The 19,828-nt window shown below is 39.3% G+C and overlaps 1 protein-coding gene across 1 annotated transcript in view; it reads right to left on the bottom strand.

Moving 5' to 3' along the window:
* CFAP91 (cilia and flagella associated protein 91) overlaps positions 1-19,828 on the bottom strand; it is a 34,415-nt gene that overhangs the window by 11,234 nt on the left and 3,353 nt on the right. The window contains exons 4-13 of the mRNA XM_054188055.1: positions 17,050-17,133; positions 15,697-15,753; positions 14,595-14,776; positions 13,725-13,902; positions 13,226-13,383; positions 12,784-12,966; positions 12,529-12,671; positions 5,703-5,819; positions 2,572-2,643; positions 865-1,014 (exon numbers count right to left, since the gene is read on the bottom strand). Coding sequence (XP_054044030.1) covers positions 865-1,014; positions 2,572-2,643; positions 5,703-5,819; positions 12,529-12,671; positions 12,784-12,966; positions 13,226-13,383; positions 13,725-13,902; positions 14,595-14,776; positions 15,697-15,753; positions 17,050-17,133 — 1,324 coding nt within the window. The remainder of the gene's footprint in view (positions 1-864; positions 1,015-2,571; positions 2,644-5,702; positions 5,820-12,528; positions 12,672-12,783; positions 12,967-13,225; positions 13,384-13,724; positions 13,903-14,594; positions 14,777-15,696; positions 15,754-17,049; positions 17,134-19,828) is intronic.

The raw sequence follows: 19,828 nt of genomic DNA, 5'->3' as shown, positions 1-19,828 counted from the left end.
CAGCTGGTCACTGAAAAAACAGGAGAGCAGTAAAAAATATACGAAAATCTGCAGGAATGGGGGAGATTCTGTATATCTGAAATGCAGAGAAAATTTCTTTATGATCCATTTTAGACCAGCATGTGCTATTTGATTCACTTTGCTCTGGAAGGTTGTGTCCCTGCGAAGAAACAGGATGGGAATTTGCATCTCCAGCTCTCACTAGATCCTTGGCAGACTATAGAGACCAAAATTTCTCTGCTCTCCATAACAGTGGCAACTACAACAACGTGAAACCATTGCTACGGTCCTAGAAGTCTCGAGCCCAGCAAGATTTACAAAGTAAGTCTGCTTTGGCTTTTTTTGTGATGCTTTATGCCTGAGGAGGAGCCTGAGAAAGTGCCAAGCCAGAAAAGGAACAGGAAAATGACAGTGCAGTAGCACACATTCAGTAAAACATCTGACAGATGTGAGTGACAAGCACGTATTGTGATGTCAGGTCCCAGCACTAGTCAAATGGATTGAAACGTGGGAAAACTGAGGTTCATCTGACAGTGCAGTTTGTTCAAAGCCCTGTAAATATAAATAAGTGCTCTGTCTGCAAACAAAGCAAGTGCAGCCTGGGTAGCAGCTGCGGGAAGGGCGCCTCAGTCTGTTTCTGAGATTCCCCAGAGTCCCCACAGCAGTGAAAGCAATTTTAGCCCCTCAGGCATTCAATGCTTGGCCTGTGCTAGGAGAGCATTTTTGTTACTTGGGATGCTTTCTGTGCTGTGGACAATAGAAAACATAAAGAAATTAAATGAGAGAGTATTGGTGGTCCTGCAAGAGCAGAGTGCCTGGTCAAGACAGTGTCGTGAATCAGCCTTCCCATCTATACGGTCAAACCTTGTGCATTTGCAAGTCGTGCTGTTGCTCTAGGGCCAGTGTCATTTGCTCCTCTGCCTTCAAAAGCAGCTGTCCATCCTCCTGGAGTGTGAGAGTGGTGGTGTGCAGCTCTCGAATCAGTTCCAGCCGCTTCTCCTTCCCTTCAAACATCTTTAAAATAAAGTTAAACAACCAAGCATATTAAATGGAGAATATAGATCAACATGTTTTGCCAGCAGAGCACACCTTTTTTCTCCATGTTGCAGGGTCAGCTCTTTCCAAGACCTAGTAACAAATTTGTGGCCACATTTGGGCAAACACTATTGCTTTCAGGTAAATCTTACCTAAACCCTCCTGCATAGAAGATGAAAGTTGAAACCTTCTGCTGTGGAGTATAGATGATCCCTTGCTACTTTATTATAAAATAATTTATTTTCTTCATTCTGTTTGGCCTCACCCAGAACTCAAACCACAGGAATGTGGAACAGCAACACCAATGTCAAGTGAAAAGGGCAATAGCCTTCTGGATATCTTGTTATATCAACCTCAATGTCAAAGCTTCCCAGTGTGAGCAGTGCCCCTTTTCCTCAGTCCAGGGTTAGATGTCTCCTGTTTCAACATCTACTGTTCTCTGACCTTTGTTTTTAGCGAGTCCGGCAACAGCTCAAAGCAATAAATTGGTGGGGAGATTGCTGAAACTGCTGCTGTCCCTATTATCGGGTTATGTGGCCCAGCCCTTCCCTGACACTGTCTTATTATTTTCATTCCCCCTGTCTTCCAACAGGACGTCCAACAGCCACAAAGGATCACTCAAAACCCTACTCACATCATTCTCCAACTGAGTCATATATTTCTGATCTAGTAGTAGCTGGAAGGAGATTCCTAAAATGATGGGACATTTCACGATGTCAAAGTCAACAGTCTTGCAATGGCAGAGTCCTTCTCACAGATGACCACAGAACTGGAGAAGGCTTGGGAAGACTGTATTCCACCTCAAGCCACTTTCACAGTACTGCATTGTTTGCTAAAGCTCAGGTCACGGTCCCATATGGGAACACTTCACAAACATTAGTTAGTGCAAGAGAGAATATCAATTATATTCTCAGCAGGCATGAAAACAAAACCTTCTGGATGGGTCTGATCAAAAGTGGTAGACCTGCTTAATATAAAGCCCACGAGGCATGGTTACTCAATTAATTTTTACCTAGACCCATTTCCGCTCCACTGAAAGCAGAATGATGGGTCCTGCACTTGCTGGAAAGCATGGTGGTATGCTTGAGCTGCTCCTCATCTAAGGTTCAGCTCACCATCACAGGAAACTGGAAAGATGGTATGAAATACAAACTGCCCTGCTGGGATGTGGGAGGTTTCCTGTTCCTGGGATCTTGGCATAATCAAGGCAAAATGTACTCATGGTTCAGAGCTAGTCTAGAATTTTCCATTTGAGTAATCCTGCTAGAAAGCATCTAAATATACAGCTGGGTGTAGGGGATGTCAGGAACGGGGAGACACTCACAGACATGTGTAGGAACCTAGAAGTTTCTGTAAGAAATTTGGGCTGGAGAGCAAAGATTTCAGCCTTGAAGGACTCCAGATAACATACAGGAGGATATGCTCCAGAAGCCTCATTACCCTAGATTAGTGCTGTGGAAGAAAGATTGCAAACACACTTTCAATCATTCCCACCATCATTCTGAAGGGAGACATAAACAAAGAGACACTGGATACCATGTTCTGAATAGCCCTGCCTCGGATCAACTTCTGCAGACAGATCACTGCCAGTTCTGTTTCCTCTTCGTCCTGCCAAAACACAACAAATATCCACAAAATAATTAATTATTTCTTTGGAGACTGACATTTCTATAGATTATCCGTCTAACTATTGAAAAGTCTAACTCATATCCAGCTTTTTCTCAATTGTTTCTGAACATTCTTCTAATTTCTAGGGAAAGGAAGGTGAGTCGGAATAATTCACACTTCCATGTTTTACAAGAGATGGGGGAGAACGGCTGTATAATTAGATTCTAGTTGAGATTTTAGAGGGTCTTTAGAGACGAGTACCTAATGATAAGGAGATGTTGATAGAGAAAATTACTGTATGCATTAGAAGTACTATTTGTAGCTTGACTGAATCTAAGTTTGCAAAATGAGCATCAGCTACATTAATTTAACAGGTCAAGACACTAAGGGGATAGAATTATTATTGAAGGAGATGCAAGAGAGCTGGTAAGCATAACTAAAGGGACTAAATTAAAAGGCAACACATACAATTTTTCTTTTGATATTTATTCCAGTGGTGACCTTTATCAGAGTAACTCAGTAAATTCAAGACTCAGAAAGTGATAGTTTGGAAGTAAAATTAATTACATTATATTGTGATTTGTCTCTTTGAGAACTTTACTGGCCTAGCATTGTGTGACTGATACCAACTTGGAAGAATGATGGAGCATAATGGAAAAGGGGACATGACCGTAGGAGGAAAAAAAATTTAAAAAGCCTTATTTTAAATGAAGGAAGCACAACTGGCAGCATTTTTTCTTGCTGAGAGGTCTTCTAGTCTGGAGTTGACAGTAGCAGAAGGAAAAATCCCATTGGGTGCCTGAGAAAGATAAAAAGCAACCTAAAAATTGCAATGAAGCTTTTTTAATAAAGAGCCTGTGAGGTCTGCATTGAAATGCGGTATTTTAGAAGTGCCAGAAAAACAGAGAAGAGTGTGGGATGAGAGATGTGGTGTGGGCTTAAATCTCAGTATCTGTTTTTTCCTAGGTGTTGAAGATTAAGTTTTCCAAACGCAAAAGGAAGCTTTCCCACCTTCCACGCCACCGCCCAGGAGAAGCAAAGCAGAACTAGCCAAAGGACTGCCTTATGATTTGGTATGTTCTTTTTTCTGGAAAGAATGGATGAAGTTCCAGTCCAGTCAGAGAGCTAAACTGTAGCTTATCACCTGGCTACAGTGTGCCCTTCAGAACAGAGTTTTGGAAATGGAGATGGCACGTATACTGGACAGATAAGCCAAACTTCTTGGTTTCATGTAAACTAAGATTTGGCTTAGATTTTTGTGGGTTACATTTTCCTGTATTTCTGTTCTTCAGTGCTGCAAATGATGGCTTAGCAAGGGTAATCATCAACTTCTCCATCTGCCTGCTACAGACCAGCAGGAAAGAATGAGGCAAGATGGAAAGCTTATCATGCCCTGCAGGGAAAAAAAAAAAAAAAAGGAATTAAGGATATAGAAGGATCTAGGAGCAGGCTGAAAACTAGAGGGGGCTGGGAAAAAGTGATAAACCAGTGAAGGAATTCAGAGGCGCTCTGGGAGCTTGTCGTGACCAATAAGTTCGTAAGAAATGACTAGGGGAGAGGAGCTGAGGAGGCATGCAGTAGTGCCTCCATTGTCTCCACTTTCTTTTATATGCCTTGTGGTCAATGCCACCTGCCTGTCACTCTGGCATGCTTTCCTTTTGAGATCCTCAACTCTAGCGGGAAGAGGCTGGTGCACTTAGCAGTGGGTACTTGTATCTGTATGGCAGGAAGAGAAGCATTAGCAACAGAGAAGAGCTTTGCTTTCAGTGCTCCTTCCAGCCAGCTGGTAGGAGAAACCTAACATGGATTCTGCAAGGCAAGAGATGTTAGTGCTGCTCTTCAGTGGCTGAAGTGTCCTGATTTTACAGATGGAGCTTCACGGGAGAGCTCCAGTCTCTTATGCGATCACATATAAAGATACTTGAAAATAAAACAAATGTTGACAGAATTCATTTAGGTGGTATTCTATTATATTGGAACTCTTAAAAAAACTATAGTCTGTGAACACGCTCAAGAATGACTACAACTGGGGCATAAATCTTTCTGATTTCTTTCCATGTTACCTGGAAGTACTTAAAAATTGCTAAACTGATAAATCTAAATAGCGTTAATCTACCACTGCAATACAATATCTAATACCCAAGAGTTAGTAAAGCTGTGGAAAGCTCTACCCAAGGAGATATTCTTGTTTCAGTCATCTTAAAATAGACTGTATAAAACATAGGACATCATACTGCACAAAGAAAGACAGCATGGATGATCTAGTAAGTCTTTCTCACTTTCATGGTTGTGTGACTTTCTTAAATTCACAAGTTTAAATGGTAATTGCATCTGATTCTTACTACATCATGAAAATGGTGTTAATAAGCAGACAAAGTGATCCACTGGGGCAACCACCTCTTAAGCATGTCACTTTAAGAAAGGAAAAGAATTTGCAGCTTGCCTAAAAAGTTGTTTTTTCCTACAGCATATCACATCCCCCATGACACATCATTATTGCTATTTCACTCTCTCCAGACGAATCATTTTCTGTGAACTGGAGCATGCTCATCAAAGACTGCATCCTGCATGATGACAAGAGCTTCACTCCAGCAAATTAATGAAGGGCATGCTCAGTGCTAAGCACCCGAAGTCTCACTGACTTCAATGGGACTAAACTTAATTGCTCTGCTGGATTACGATAGTGTTGTCAGATCAAAAGGTTGCAAGACTAATAATAATAATAGTAATAATAATCATCATCATCATCTGCCTTTTTGTTCCCCAAGAAAAAGGGAGTAACATGTATACTAATTTATGTCTTTATAAAATAAAGGTTAGTTAAGGACTTGGCCAACAGATACTGTAAAAGATTTTCAATTCTTCAGCTGCTAGTATCTTTACAGAATAGAGAGAGAGATTAAGAGAGTCTTAAGAAATAGTGATGGCTATTTCTAACATGGATACACACAAAAAAGATAAAGCTCACTTCTTTTCTTCTCTGGGCATTCCTTTAACAACCATGTAGTAAACAATCAGGGATCAACAGGAAAAAAAAGTTCTAAACCCAGCCCACTTACAATTGATGGTTTTTCCAGGATTGGAGTGGGTGGCCGAGGAACAGGCTTTTCTACTTTTTCAAGAAAACGGAGGGGCCTCTTTGGCTCCTTGACTTTATTCTTCTTTTCCAGTAGTGCCTGGAATAGACATACAATTTGATGAGATCTGGGCTAGTGTTAAAGAAGAGTCTGGGAAGGCCCTCCCGCAGAGTTGCAAGGTTCAGATTGGACCACCTTGCTTTCTAAACTGCTTCCCAGAGAGAAGTCCAGGTGAGGCTGGATCCAATCTTAGCCTCTGACTGGGAAGAAGAGTTCAGACATTAGGTTCTGTCACAGAGTTGGTTTAATACAGCTCGAGCTGGCTGCTTCCAAGAAGAGCCAAATAAGCTGTTCGTGCACCTGTTCACGCAAAAGTGCATGTCTTTTGTCCAATCAAACTGTTCAATGCTTACGTGTCCTCTTCAGTGACTGGAGTTTTGGTGCAGGCGCTTTTACCTCCTTACACAGTTTCATGATCTTTGTCCCATCTGCACCTGGCTCTCATCCGTCTTCTGCTGCCTCCAGGAAGAATGGTCCCTTTCTTCATTTCCAAAAATTATAGTTCCCTTTCCTTTGATCATACAAGACTTCTAGCCATTCTTCTTGGACTAAAAAGGAGTTCAGCCTAAGTTCACTATGTTGCTAGGTTACAGCTTGCGACCTAAGGAAGGCTTCACCAATCTAGCTACTTATGCTAAGCAAAACTTCAGTTTCCAACAGCTAGACAGAAAAACACTATAAGGCCAGTCCTCTAGATGCTGACTGTTGCTGAGCACACTGACTACAGGGAGCTGAAAGTATTTTGCACTTTGCAGGCTTGTGGCTTCTATTTCCTACCGCACTGAAAAACTGAATATGGTCAGTAGATTAGACTATTGGTTGGTCAGAAGACATTGATGGGAACTTCAAAATCATGTGTAAGATGGAAGCTGGAGCTATTTTACTATATTTACAAGTAGGAGTAATTTTACTACATTTGTAAATAAGCCATCAGCAATTAAATAGGATGAGTCACCTAAAATTAATCTAAAATTGGTGTGAACTTAACCTCTAATATAACACATTCTAAAGTAAAAGCATGTTTCAGATTTATTTATTTTTTTAATTTTAAAATAGGAATCTCATTGAAACAATTAAACAGCGACCCATATGCAAGCAGAGGCAGGTGTTTGTGTTACTATCCTTACGCAATGACAAAAACATTAATTGTTTTCCTGTAAGAGAGAGGTAAGATTCTTTCAAAACATGAAAAATGGGTAGGGATATCACAATTTAATTACAGTTTACATATCCTTACAGAATGGTTATAACTCTTTGCCTTTACCTATAGGTATAATGCTTGTTACTGTGGGTTAGAAATGTTATTTGGTCAGGACATTTTATGAAAAGGGGTCACTTGAAGAGCGTATTGTCACTGTTCTTTGGCCCTTCCTCAGTGAAACTTCTTTGTGTGATATGCTGTTACTGTGCAGGGTTGAACTGAATGACCCAGGACCCCTTTCTTGCAAAATATGTTTTGAAACTCTTCTCTGCCCATCTGCAACAGCCCAGCAGCCCACTGGCCTACAGCAACTGCACAAATGGACTAAGGGCGAAAGGGAAACTAACTTGCCTGATAACTTCCTTCTACCAAGAAAATCCACAAGCCCATTAAGAGTGGCTTTTATCTTTCTCATAGCGGTTTGGTGGCAGATGCCAAACCTTGTCAGGCAAAGCAGGCTAGGAGTGGGAATGCACCACAGCCTCAACTCTTTCAAGACATTTTCAAACTATTTAGAGAGCCGAAGTCCTGCCAACTTCCCATCGCAAGCTACTTAGAACAAGATATTCAGATAACCATTTCAACTGTACAGCAACGCTTGCCTACTGTAGGACATCACACTTTGACTCGCAAAGAAAAGGGAAGAGAGTATGTACATTTAAAGCACCTTCCAAATTATAATCCTACTACTGAATCTACAGTCTTTATTACTGAAAGAACAGACATATTCCAGCAAGGAAAAATGTGCCTTTTTCTTTTCTCACTTGCTCTTTTTCAAATGTTCAAATACAGTATTTCACTAGTGAGGGAAACCAAAGAAAAACTTAAGAAAAAAATCCCATGCTGAATTTCTCTCTCCAGTAACAGGAAACTGACGGCACTTGCACAGAATGTAATTCTGAAATTAATGAAGTTTTGAAACTCCAGTGGTCATTGTACAAAACTCTTCTTGCATATTGGATCCGATCTTTCAGGCCAGGATAATTAATTGCTCCAGAAAAGGAAAGAGATTTCTATGTGGAGGGCATAAAATGCTTTATTATTGAAAACTTCTGAAATGGACCGTGTTAATAATGCAAGAATCAAAGCCTATAAACTGCTTATAAGCCACGTGAAATGGTTATAGCTCAAAAATATTGAGAGATTTTCTGAACTGTTTCTTGTATTTGATGACCTTAGAGCTCTCTGGCTTGAAGATTATAACAGTGCTTGCTATGATTTATAAGGTGTTCTGCACGATGCGGGGGGCGGGGAATTGAAAGAAAAAAGCTGCTGTAATTGTGATTCTTTTGAAAACAATGGCTCCTATGTTTATTAGTACAAAGTTGCATTCATAAGATTTTTTTCTAATAAAACCTTAGCCTCAAAAAATGTTTCTTGCTAGCCAGAATAAAAAAATACAACCAGAATAACAACTTTTAAAGACAGAAAAATCTATGAGCACTTCTGACAAGAGGGAATTCTTATTAATGTAGATTTCGGAAATATTGCAGTTCCCAGAAGTGGTTTTACATTTTCATGTCAGCCCAGTCTAGTGCCTGCTTTGCTATCTTTACTAAATCGAAAATGCTTACTATTTGATTTGTCTAATCTGAGGGTTTAAGTTATTTTAACAGTTTAATGAAAGAAAAGAAAATACGTTTTTTGCATTAACTGGTTCTACCTAACTTAACAAGTTACCGTTTTTCGAAATCGGGAGACCAGGGCCCAAGAATCGATGTGAAATCCTTTCTTTAAAAAGAAAAAAGTGCTACATTTCTGAACAATGTACTTCAAATGTTACTGCCTGCATATCACACTCTAATTTTTCTGAGATAGACTACCTTACTTTTTTCAGGTAGTAGGTTCAGAGTCACGGTATAATCTGGTTAGACTGGACAGTGAAGGACTACCCCATTCATCTCCTTTTCATTTTCCTGCCAAACGCAGTGAACAGCAAATGGCACCCATGCTTTTGGCCATACACTAGCTTCTTTGCTAGATTCTGATAGAAGCAGAACTCTTGGCAGGATAGTGGCTTGAGAAACAACTCTCCATTCAAAGAAATCATTCTTTAGATTCCTTCTGTATCTTCTCTGTGATCCTCTCCTTTTCACAAGACACTAGGTATATGTTATTTTCGTGTACAGCACAGAGTATGCAGTCATGTTTCTCTTTCTACCTTTTTACCTGCGAATGAAGAAGGTGAGATCATCAAGGATGGAATGACTACCTACTTTGCAATGCAGCATGGCTGCTGCACCTTGGTTGATCAAGACTGGCATAAGAGCTCTTAGAGCTTGTCTCAGCATGAGCCAACTAACACTGTGTTGGAGATCTGTTCTTGGTGAAACTGCTTGAACAGGTTTTCCTACGCTCTGAAGTTGGCAGAGATCTTCTCCAGAGACATTCTTGCCCCCCCCCCCCCCATTCTCTACCTCCTTCCAGCAACTGCATAAAGGAAAACAGACGTGATGAGAGTTGCACTTAATGCTGAGGTGAAAGATTCTTTTTCTGACATCATCTTGATCTGGCACTTTGAAACTACCTGACACTTCACCCCTCTTGAGTCACCAGAGGATACAGGGTCAGCCTAAAGTCACACATTGTTCTGCACTGGGATTTCTTCTAGCAGCTCCTCTGTTCCTTGGTGTATTCAGTTACCTAGTTGCATTTCTTTCCTATAGTAATTAGCTGTATCAGTATGCTATCTCCTTAATGCCTTGGATTTTAACACAAGGCTGTCTATATAATGGCTCGCTCACATTCCTCAGAGCACTGTCATCTGCACTGGCTAGGAACTAGCTTTCCTTGTCCTTTTACAGATATAGCTTAAGATACAGATTGCTGTTTTTTTACTGTAAAACCTGGGTCACTGCTGTTTCTGCCATGTTCTCGTTTTAGAGAATCACTCAAAGAATACTGAGTGTGCATAACACTCCTGCAAAAGGCTTCAGGATGGTCCTCAAAAAGTCCGCTTCTAAAATCACTTATTTTTGGTTTAATTTCAAAGCTGGAAGAAACTGTTCTTGTTCTCAAGAGGACACGGGTCCTTTTTGTAGTTCCTTGGATAATTGCTTACCCCTTCTTAGAAGCTTTAAACTTAGGAAAACCCTCCATATGGCAAACCAAGAGGAACACAATGAGGAGGACCCGTCCATCTTGCTACTTTCTTGGCCAGAGAAGCAAGCCTTGGGAAATTCCTTTATTAAAATTAAATAATTCTGAATCCAAAATCTAGCATTCCTCCTCTATTTGCCAGCTCCTTCCACAGATTATCCAGGGAAAATGAAAGAAACTCATTCTAGAGCTAGATCACTGTGTAGTCTCTGAATTTTCTACAGTCTGCTTTATTTCTAGGATTATGGGAGAAAATTTATAGATTAAGTGTGCTAGGACTGCACCAAAAAGAGGCTTTTGAAGAGAAAATTGGTTTAGCTGCTCAGCTATAGAAATAATGCAAAGCAACACAGTGCCCTTCTAAGATGATCCCTAACTGCCTGCTTTAAACCTCTTTCATACTGTGTTGTTGGCACAATTGGGACTGCTTATGCCAAGTGGTCAGACAGCTGTCCTCTCAAGTGCTAAATTCCGGTAACTCAAGCACTCTGCACCCTTTACTGCCCTGTTCTTGACAGCTCCAGTAGCTTATGAGCTGGACCCATCAGAGAGGCTCTGCTAAGCCAGAACATGCTATAGCCACCAAACGTAAGAAGCAAAAGCCTCTGATGGGAGAAGTGACCAGTAACAGCACCACAGAGCTCAAGCACTAATTAGGGCAGTAATTTCTTGTTGCTCTGAACAGAATGTTTAAATCTAATGGTGGCTGAGGCAGCCTGCGTGTTTCACAGTGTCATTACTTTCTGCTTGTCTGGACCAACTAGTCTCGTGTCTACTTCTGTGTATCTAAAAGCAGCAGTTAAATTTTGCGTAGTGGATTTATCGTCTTTGCCTGCAAAGGAAATGCTTTGTGATCCTAAAAGAAAATACATATTGCCTTTTTGTGGTGGGTAAATGAGTATTAGTTATGTTAGCCCCTCAGTTGGTATCAAGCAATGTAGAGCAAGTGATCTACATCGGTTTAAGAAAGAAAATATGTAGAATTGTCTGCTTTTGTTCTGCATTCCATCCCCGTTTGGCCACCATTTTTTCTATGAATAGAGACATTATTGTGTGAGCAACCAGCATTAGGGCGTACTTCTCTGTGACTACAGTTTAGACACTCCACTGTAGTCTTTCAAACCATGAGAACTATTTTGAACAAAGGGAATACAATTGCTATAATTGGAATTCAGCTCTGAAAGCTTGGGCTAATGTTCTGCTGCCTATGAGAACCGTGTTATGATCCAGATTATACATAGTCACTACTTGAATTTTATGCAAAAAGCACACAAACTCAAACCCTGCTGTGTCTTCTCTGAAACCATAGTGAATTGATGTCCTTAGTTCTTGAACAATTCATGTAGCAGTCAAGTTCTTCTGTGAAAATTTTCCTTCTGAATAATAATCAGATGCAATGTTTCATCTTTTATAAGATCCAGTGGAATTTAAATTTGAGATAATATGACTGATTTTTCAGAACAAGATTTCAATTTAAAATTCATTAGCACAAAGTTACTGTCTGCATTGAGAGTATGATTAAATTACACTAAAACAAGAAAGCTATATACATAATTTCCAATTATGAAATATTTCTTCACTAAATAAAGCATACGTGAAAGTTGCCAAGCTTTACAAATGAAATTCAATATTTTTCAGAGATACAGCAGCCAGCCAAGAATACGCCTGATTTTAAAAAAGATAACCCTCAACAGCATCACAAGAAGCGTACTTAAAAGTACACGCAATTTACAAATATTGTGATTGTAGATGTAAATGAGGCACTTCTTTCCTCAGTGGTTAATTGCATATATGGACACCTCATCTGCATGAACAGTTGTGATAAATTAAGATATGCAAAACACTATTAGCATGTTTGCAAATCAGATTCTGTTGTTAGGGAACAACAGTGATGTGCATCCACCGTTCTGATCCAATTTTATGAGTGGGGTCATTTTAATAATGCTTTGCTGCAGGTGTTTTTACAATATGTACTTAAAATGTACATTTTTTAAAATGCACAGAATTTTTAGAATATGAATTCAGATTTGATTTATTTATTAGTTTGACAGTGTAACCAGTAGGCTTGCCACTTGTGCATTATAAAAGCAAGGGAGAAATGAGAATGAATAAGTGGCGGGAGAGAATTTCTAACTGACATAATACGTTCTGATCCAAATACCTGATCTGTAGGAAGACAGAAGTATCTATGCTTCTTTTTTATAGGGTTGAATCAGAAGCATGGGTATTAGGGTGAGAGAGTACTGACAGGCTGGGTTCCAGAGCAGTACTGGTCATGACTACAACAGGCTGAATGTTTGATTCATTCTGTCCTTGAAGATGTCTTTCAGAAAATATGAATTTAGCACAGGAAATTAGGAGAAAGCTTACACACGTGTCTTCACAATCACATTTCTGAGCAGTTCAAATCTAAGAGGAACTGACAGGCTGCTGGATGCAGCTCCATACCTGGTGAACTTGTGCCAGCTCCACCTCTAGCCTTGCTGATCTTTTAATAAATCCAGTCTTAGCGGTAGTATACTTCGGTTTTGGAGCTTTAATCTCGACCTGGGTGACAGAATCTGGGAGAGATGCTTCTAGTTCACACAGTCCTAAGAAATACAAACAGTGACTAAGTGATGAAGTAGTGGGGAGAGAAATTTGAGTTTTGTTAATATTTTAAGTAAATATCTCATGCAAACTAAGTCTTCCAAAATGCCTTACCTGCAAAGGTGTTAAGATAGAAGTTTTTTACCACATAGCGTTCAGAATGGTTGTCTGGGAAATAACCAATTCTAGACAAAGGAGCGTATGTTTGTGATGCAAAGTCAGTATACTCTTTGATGATATCTCGTCTCTCCAGCTTACCCATCACATTCTTCCTCTTAGCTATCAGTTTCCTGAGCACTGAAAAGGAAATACAACTGTGAGAAGGTTCTTCACACAAATAGTTCTAAAAAAGCCATATCTTTGGAAATTCAACAAGGACTTTTGCTAGTTAATATAAAACCATGACTCTTTGACCAGAACAAATGCTGGCCATGCATATCTATATTGTGGATGCAACCTGTTTCATCTTGAATAAAGACTGCAGCCTTCTGAAAATAGAAACGGCTTGTCTGAAAACTAAGTCTCATACTGCTCTCTCCCTGTCTTTCAAACTTACTCAGTGCACAGTCATGCTGAATCTTTTTTATTTTCTCTTCTTTAGCCTTCTGATGATTTTGCCAGTGATCATCCAAGCGCTTGGCATCCAGCTCATTCTGATTCTCCTCTCGCCTCCGCAGCAGCTTCTTTAAGACTTCCAGTCGAACCTCCTGCAACCTGCAAGGAAAGGAAAGGGCAGGTGTGACCTACTGTACTCTGCAGTGTTCTGTGCGATACTATGATCATCAAATCCTACATACCAACTGATTACTTTACACATAGTTCATATTGCATATCTCTTATTTAATCTTTCATTTTAAAAAGTGAGTTTAGCACTGGTGAAAAGTATCATGGTAGCAGTCTCATATTAAATTTAACAAAAATACCCCTTCCCAAAATCAGGGGATTTTCACAGAAATAAAAGGCTTTTACCCTTCAGCCAATCCCCTAAACCCTCTTGTTCATTCTGTATCCAGACAATAATTAAAAAAAAAAAAAAAGCATAATTGGACTCATACTTTTCTATTTCCTGTTCTCTAAAGGCCCACTCCTTCCTCTCCATATCTTCCATCATTTTCCTCCTCTCCGCGATGTGTGAGGCATTGTCCATGGCTGGAAGAGTTGCTTCCCATGCACGTTTTTCCCGGGCACGTTCAATCATCTCCACCTCAACTAGTCCTGCTGGTAGCCCCCGACCTTACAGGGACAAGAAGCAGTAGCTCTTTAGGAGAATGGTGAAGCCAGCAAATAACCACCACCAAAAAGTACTAGAGGGCTGGATGTGCACAACCCCATACATTAAACACAAGCAGGACTGTTAATAGCCAGAAGTAAATACTTCCAAGGCCAGTAAAATTTTACAGTACAAGGAATAGTAGCACCTTCAGTTGCTATAGCTTAGTTGATATTAACACTAGCATTTCATTCCTCTACTGCAGGCTTTTCCAAGATGACACTTTGTTAGAATGAGCACTTTCTTTGGCATGGACAGTGTCCACCATTATTGCAGGTGGGACACTGGGAGATAAGGATCACAGGTATACTCCAGGGCAGCAGCATTTGTACTCATTTTTTACTTATGTCTAACTCAGAACAGCTGAAGAACAGTAGGTAAATGGAAAAACTGCTTCTAGTTTGTATCTGTAAAACATATGACCTTTTCATATTGAATGATCTCAAAACTCTTTATGAAACGCCCCAGAACAGCTCTATTAAGTAGGAAAATATCATATCTATTTTAGAAACAGATAAAATAATGTGCCTCTAAGGAAGACAACAAAGGGCTGCCAAAGCTGGCAATAAACTTGAGACCTGACACTGAAAAAAACAGAACCTCCTGTTAAAGAGGCGACATAATTATCATCATTTATCTTGATTTCACAACTCACCCCAAGTGAGTGTAGCAAGTGTCAGAAGTTCAGGGACTGAGCCACTGGGAACTACATATTCAGGGGAATAGGGATCCGTCTGGGCTTCACCATCCCTGTAATCTGTCTGTGTGCCCAAAGTTTGTAACTTGGGACCGAAGACCTTGCTGTCTTTTGTAGCTGAATGGACACAGGGCTCTGTCCTAAAAAGAGATGCAAGATGGAAGAACATTTGTCGCATTCATTAAAAAAAAAAAACGAACCAACAAACCAGAAATGCAACACTAAGTCAAAGGTAGGATATCCAAGTGTGTCTTGTTTTATCCTAACATTTCTCCCACTGATGTTAACTCCATTATCTTTAGTAAAAGCAGACTGAGGGCTACCCAGCTACCCTAAGTCCTCTGAAGCCTCCCTCCTTAGGTAAATGATCCAGAAATCTCATTTCAGTTCTCAGTAGTTATTACATACAAATCTTGCCTATGTATCCATTCTAAGGCATTGCTTTTCATGGGCACAAAAAGTAATGGTTGAGTGTAAAATGAAGTAGTACTGCTTCAATTGAGCTTACATGTTTGTCCTTCCAACAATTCCAAAACAAAAATTCAATTCTGATGTAAGCACGTGCAACTTCCATTGACTCTACTAGGAACTGAATATTCTTATGTCCCCTCAAAATTTGATCTCCACTGAAAACCACGTTAGACTACTTCATGGATGCTCTACACCACTGAACAGTATTGCAACTATCACAGACATTGTAATAAAATATCAGAAGATTTTCCAACAATATTGCTGAATTGGAGAATCTTTTTTGCATTGGTATCTCTTCAAGGATTCAGAGACACTTGGCTTTCTGTTTCAAGCCTCATAACCATAACACACTTGAGGCACATGTCCTTTACCCACAAAGCACTACTTTTATACTGCAAGCAAATTCTGAAACAGTGAGTCACCTGCTTCCTCAAGAATTCTCAATGGTGAATAAACTCTTACCTCTTAACATGCTTTTTCCCATTGGTTTGTTATGAAAAATATTGGTCACCAGGTAAATAGTTTCCCAATCTTTTTCTGGTGAGATGTGACCCATTACAACAGTAATGTTCCAGAACTCACTACTTACTTTGCCATTGCGTAAACAACATTTAGTGGAAGCAGCTTATTATAAGGGATGAGAGGTCTGAAAGGAGAGAATGCAAATGTAAGACAACAACCATAAGTGTAAAAGATCATTACGGTTTAGAAAAACTGCAGTCCACTAATTTCAGTGCAGTTACACTGATTTTCCACAACTCAGGTTCTGTAGTTGCATGTTTAAGAATTGTGGCCTGAACATTAAATAATTCTTTCATAGCTAAGGAGTAACAGAGAAAGTTTCACCAGTAGGAGTGAGTGTTATTCTTCTGTCAAAGTGGAAAGTGGAATTGCAAAACAAGACAATAATTAAAAGAAGTTAGTTTTAAGTGTGCTCACAACACTTTGTGTATATTTCACTAATTAGTTTACTCTTTTCACTTTAAGCTTTTGAGAGAGATTTTATTTTTTTTAATAACTTCTTGAAATCCTGAAATGAATTCCTACAATCAGCTGGTAAGGTAAGCTGTTTTGGACTTACTAATTTGATTGTTTCCTTCTTTTGCAGTATTTTATGAAGTATCTTGAAAGTGACATGGGCTCAACAACATATTAATAATTCCTTCTTAGGCATTCTTATAGTTTGCATATCGCAGTTCACTATCAATTTCCCTTAGCCTTTGAGAGATTTTAAAGCTTAATTTCAAATTACAAAATATAACATCACCTTTGCCCTTTTTTTTTGTCGTTATTAAAGGAGCCGTAAGGAACTTCAATTTATTAAACTTGGCATTATTTTTTTTTATATTTAAAGTGGACATATTGACCAATAGCTACTGACTAAAATAGTGAATGTAATTCAAAGTATATGTGAATGTGACTAAATGGAGAATCTTTGTACACTAGCTGTTGGTTCAGATCTTGAGTCCATTGCTGCGGTGTCATTCTGGAAGGAGCAGAGCAGTCCTGCAGTAGGCCACATTGATGAAAAGTTAATCAAGGATTCCTTTTGCTCCCTTTCTGCTCCTGGCAGAAAATGGGAGTTAAAAGGTTCCTTCTTAAGAAGGCACCTATCTGGGAGTCTGAAGAACCACAATGGCTTTCTGAGATTTTCTTCTTCCTTTGTGTAGGAGGATCTACAGATCAAAGTTTTCTACAAATAGTTATTAAGTACAGAATGCCTGGTACATTTGCTTATTTGGTAACTCGTTACCTAAAAATTCTGGCATAAAGTGAATTTAAAAAGACCTTATGATTTAAGACTTGGTTACTATTTAGGTTTTCTATAGCAGTGATCAAAAAAACTGACAGAGAAAATAAGGCTCTGGCATTTATTTAGGTGCTCTTTAAACCACACAAAAGCAAGCTTCTGACCTCTGTTTCAAATCAGTTCATTCCTTACCGTGCAAAATATTTGTAGCGATTCCGTCCACTAACTTCAGGATCTTCATACACAATTTGAGGTACCTGAAGAGAAGATTGAGCTCTGAAAGCCAAAATACAGCATATCATTTAAGAAGTACATTCAGAGCAATTCTGATCTTTTTTTCTTATGCTCTTTTTCTTTTTTTTTTATGCTCTTTTTCTTTTTTTTAATCTCTCTCTCTACTTCTCTGGTTGCACAATCAAACATGCACACCACAAATTCCACAAAATCCCCATACTTATAAAAGCAATTTTATTTTGCTTTTTTCGTACTTACATCTATAGCAAAACAGTCTGACACTTTATGTTTATTTCCCACTATGTGTGGGCAACAAATGGTCATTTGCTATCTTTAATAAAACTTTCTTATGTGCTTGTCATGAAAACGATGGGCCACTTGTAAATGCTTGACCTTGTAAAGTAACATACTTTTACTGGGAATGGGGGGAGCAAGCTCATTTCTTTAAGAATGAAAAACTTTCTGTAACAGAAAACATGTGTAAAGGAGAAGAATGAACAAAGGGTAAGACAACCACTTTCTGCTGTTCAAAAGTAGCTAAAGAGATTTTTGAGCAAATGTGGAAAATTTTAGAATCAACAATTTTAATTTGAATTCTCCAATAAAGGAGAAAAATTAGGATGACCATGTGAATGTTTCAAAACCCTTGCTGGAACAAGCGTAGGTTTTGGCATATCTTTTGCAAGAACAGCCTTTCTTCATTTTTTCTCCCCATTTTGAAGTTAAAGTAGGCAGACTGCTTAAATTTTTCTCCATAATATCTTGGAGGGTTTTCTTTATTTTATAGCTTTGGAAGACCACGAGGTAGACCTCATTAAGACAGTCAGTGAGAGAATGGGTAGAACTGAGTCCTTTGAAAGCTATGCATCAGGATTGCTATTTGATTTCACAACTACTTTATATTCCAGTCTTACTCTTCTCAACAAAAAAAAAAGCTCGTATCATGCCATTAAGGTAAGTCATTTCCTTAAACTAGATATATAGCAAGTCCTGAAGGTCATGTTTTTTGTATGACCGTTTTTGGCAACTTGTAAGAATCCTGAACTCAGATGTATGGGATTGTGGGTACTGGAGTTGGTTGCTGCTACCTAATTTTAAATACAGAGGTATATTTACAGAGATACAAGTAACAATACATAACATTGCTCGACAGCTGGGATCAAAACAGAGGACTGTATGCTGAGATCAGTTGTCTTCAAAGACCTCATCTAAGCCCTGCGAGCTGTGCTGTGGAACTCGGGGAGCCACAGTATGGCTACCCACTACAGCAAAGCCTATAGAGAGATGCTTCATTAACCTCCCGTGACATACAATTTACTGCCAAGGTAAGTTTAAAGTCATCTCTTCCCAGTGCTTTCAGTCATATCACATAACAAAAAAGAATGGAATGTTTTGGATGCAGTGCAGTAACCTGAGATACTTGCTCAGCACTAATCAACCTATTATTGTGAAGTTGTGTTTGTAATTCAAATGAGTTAATTGAGCTGATGGCTAGTTCCACTAGCTGACTCTTTACATATCAGACTGTTGCTCCATCCAGATGGATGTGTGTTTCATTCAGCACAGGTGGGCAATTATTCTTATGATCTAACTTTATTAGCATAAGCTGTTCATCCTATTATGGTATAGTTATAGGCACAATGGGAACCCAGTGAAACAGCCCCTTTTATTCCACAGATCCTGCCTCTTGCATGTCCTTGACTTATATTTGCTGACTTTGCTGAAATAAATGAGCATTTATTCCTGGTAACCTTGCAGAGGCAATGCAACTACAGAAGACAGCTGGGAAATATTCTATCTTCAGTATCAGCAACACTGTCAATCAGTGCAGGTTGAAACAGAGGGGATGTATTTCTCATTTTTTGTTAATTGCAAGACATTTTTCAAATGCATGTTGTTGAAATATAAATCAATTTTAAAGCGGCACAGGTGTCAAATAAGTTCTTGTTACAGAATAAGAGGCACAATATAAGAAAACACTGAGGTTTTTATGTCCTGGGGACAGTTTGAAATGCTGAAAATAATAATAAAAAAGGCTCCAAAATTCTTATTTTACTATGGAAATGAGAAGAGTATGCTTTCAAATCTGAACATAACCAGGTGTGAAATCTGCTGTATCACTCTTAAACGTCTTTGATTACTGTCTGGCATGTGGTAGAACTTAGTTACTAGCAACCTCGGAGCACACATCATCTGAAAAGCCCATGGTCTAAAGTTAGCTTGTTAATGCAGCAAAAACCTCTGACAACGACTACCTAGGCTGATGCCTGCAGTCTTGAATACAGCTACAAGAGGACTCAAAAAAACGCATGGTGTGGCAAAATACATAAATGTTTCTTTAAATACTTGCTGAATCAGAAGCCCAAATTGTGATGCCAGGAGGAAGTTCAACTAAGAAACCCCTACACTAAATATGTGGTGCCCTGGTTCAGGCCCCATACACCCTTGAATGAGCAGCAAAAGCAATCTAACCAGCTGCAACTGCATGGGACTAAAAGGAAACAGCTCCCGCTGAAGTACCACACATGAGTCGCTGAAGTCTTCATAACTTATCTGATCTATAAGAGACTGAAATAACTCTCTTCTTCTTCCCGGCAACCGCTGCAAAGCAGATATCACAGGGATGAAGGAATGTGCAACATCCACCCTGTAAGAAACAGATGGGCAACCATACTCCACAACAGCTGCAATCTCTTAATTTCAAACGAAATATAAGTAGGAGCAAATTGCAGTCATC

Source organism: Rissa tridactyla, chromosome 1, assembly GCF_028500815.1.
Source record: "Rissa tridactyla isolate bRisTri1 chromosome 1, bRisTri1.patW.cur.20221130, whole genome shotgun sequence".
In the NCBI taxonomy this organism is placed as follows: Eukaryota; Metazoa; Chordata; class Aves; order Charadriiformes; family Laridae; genus Rissa; species Rissa tridactyla.
This window is presented reverse-complemented; position numbering and strand designations above follow the sequence as displayed.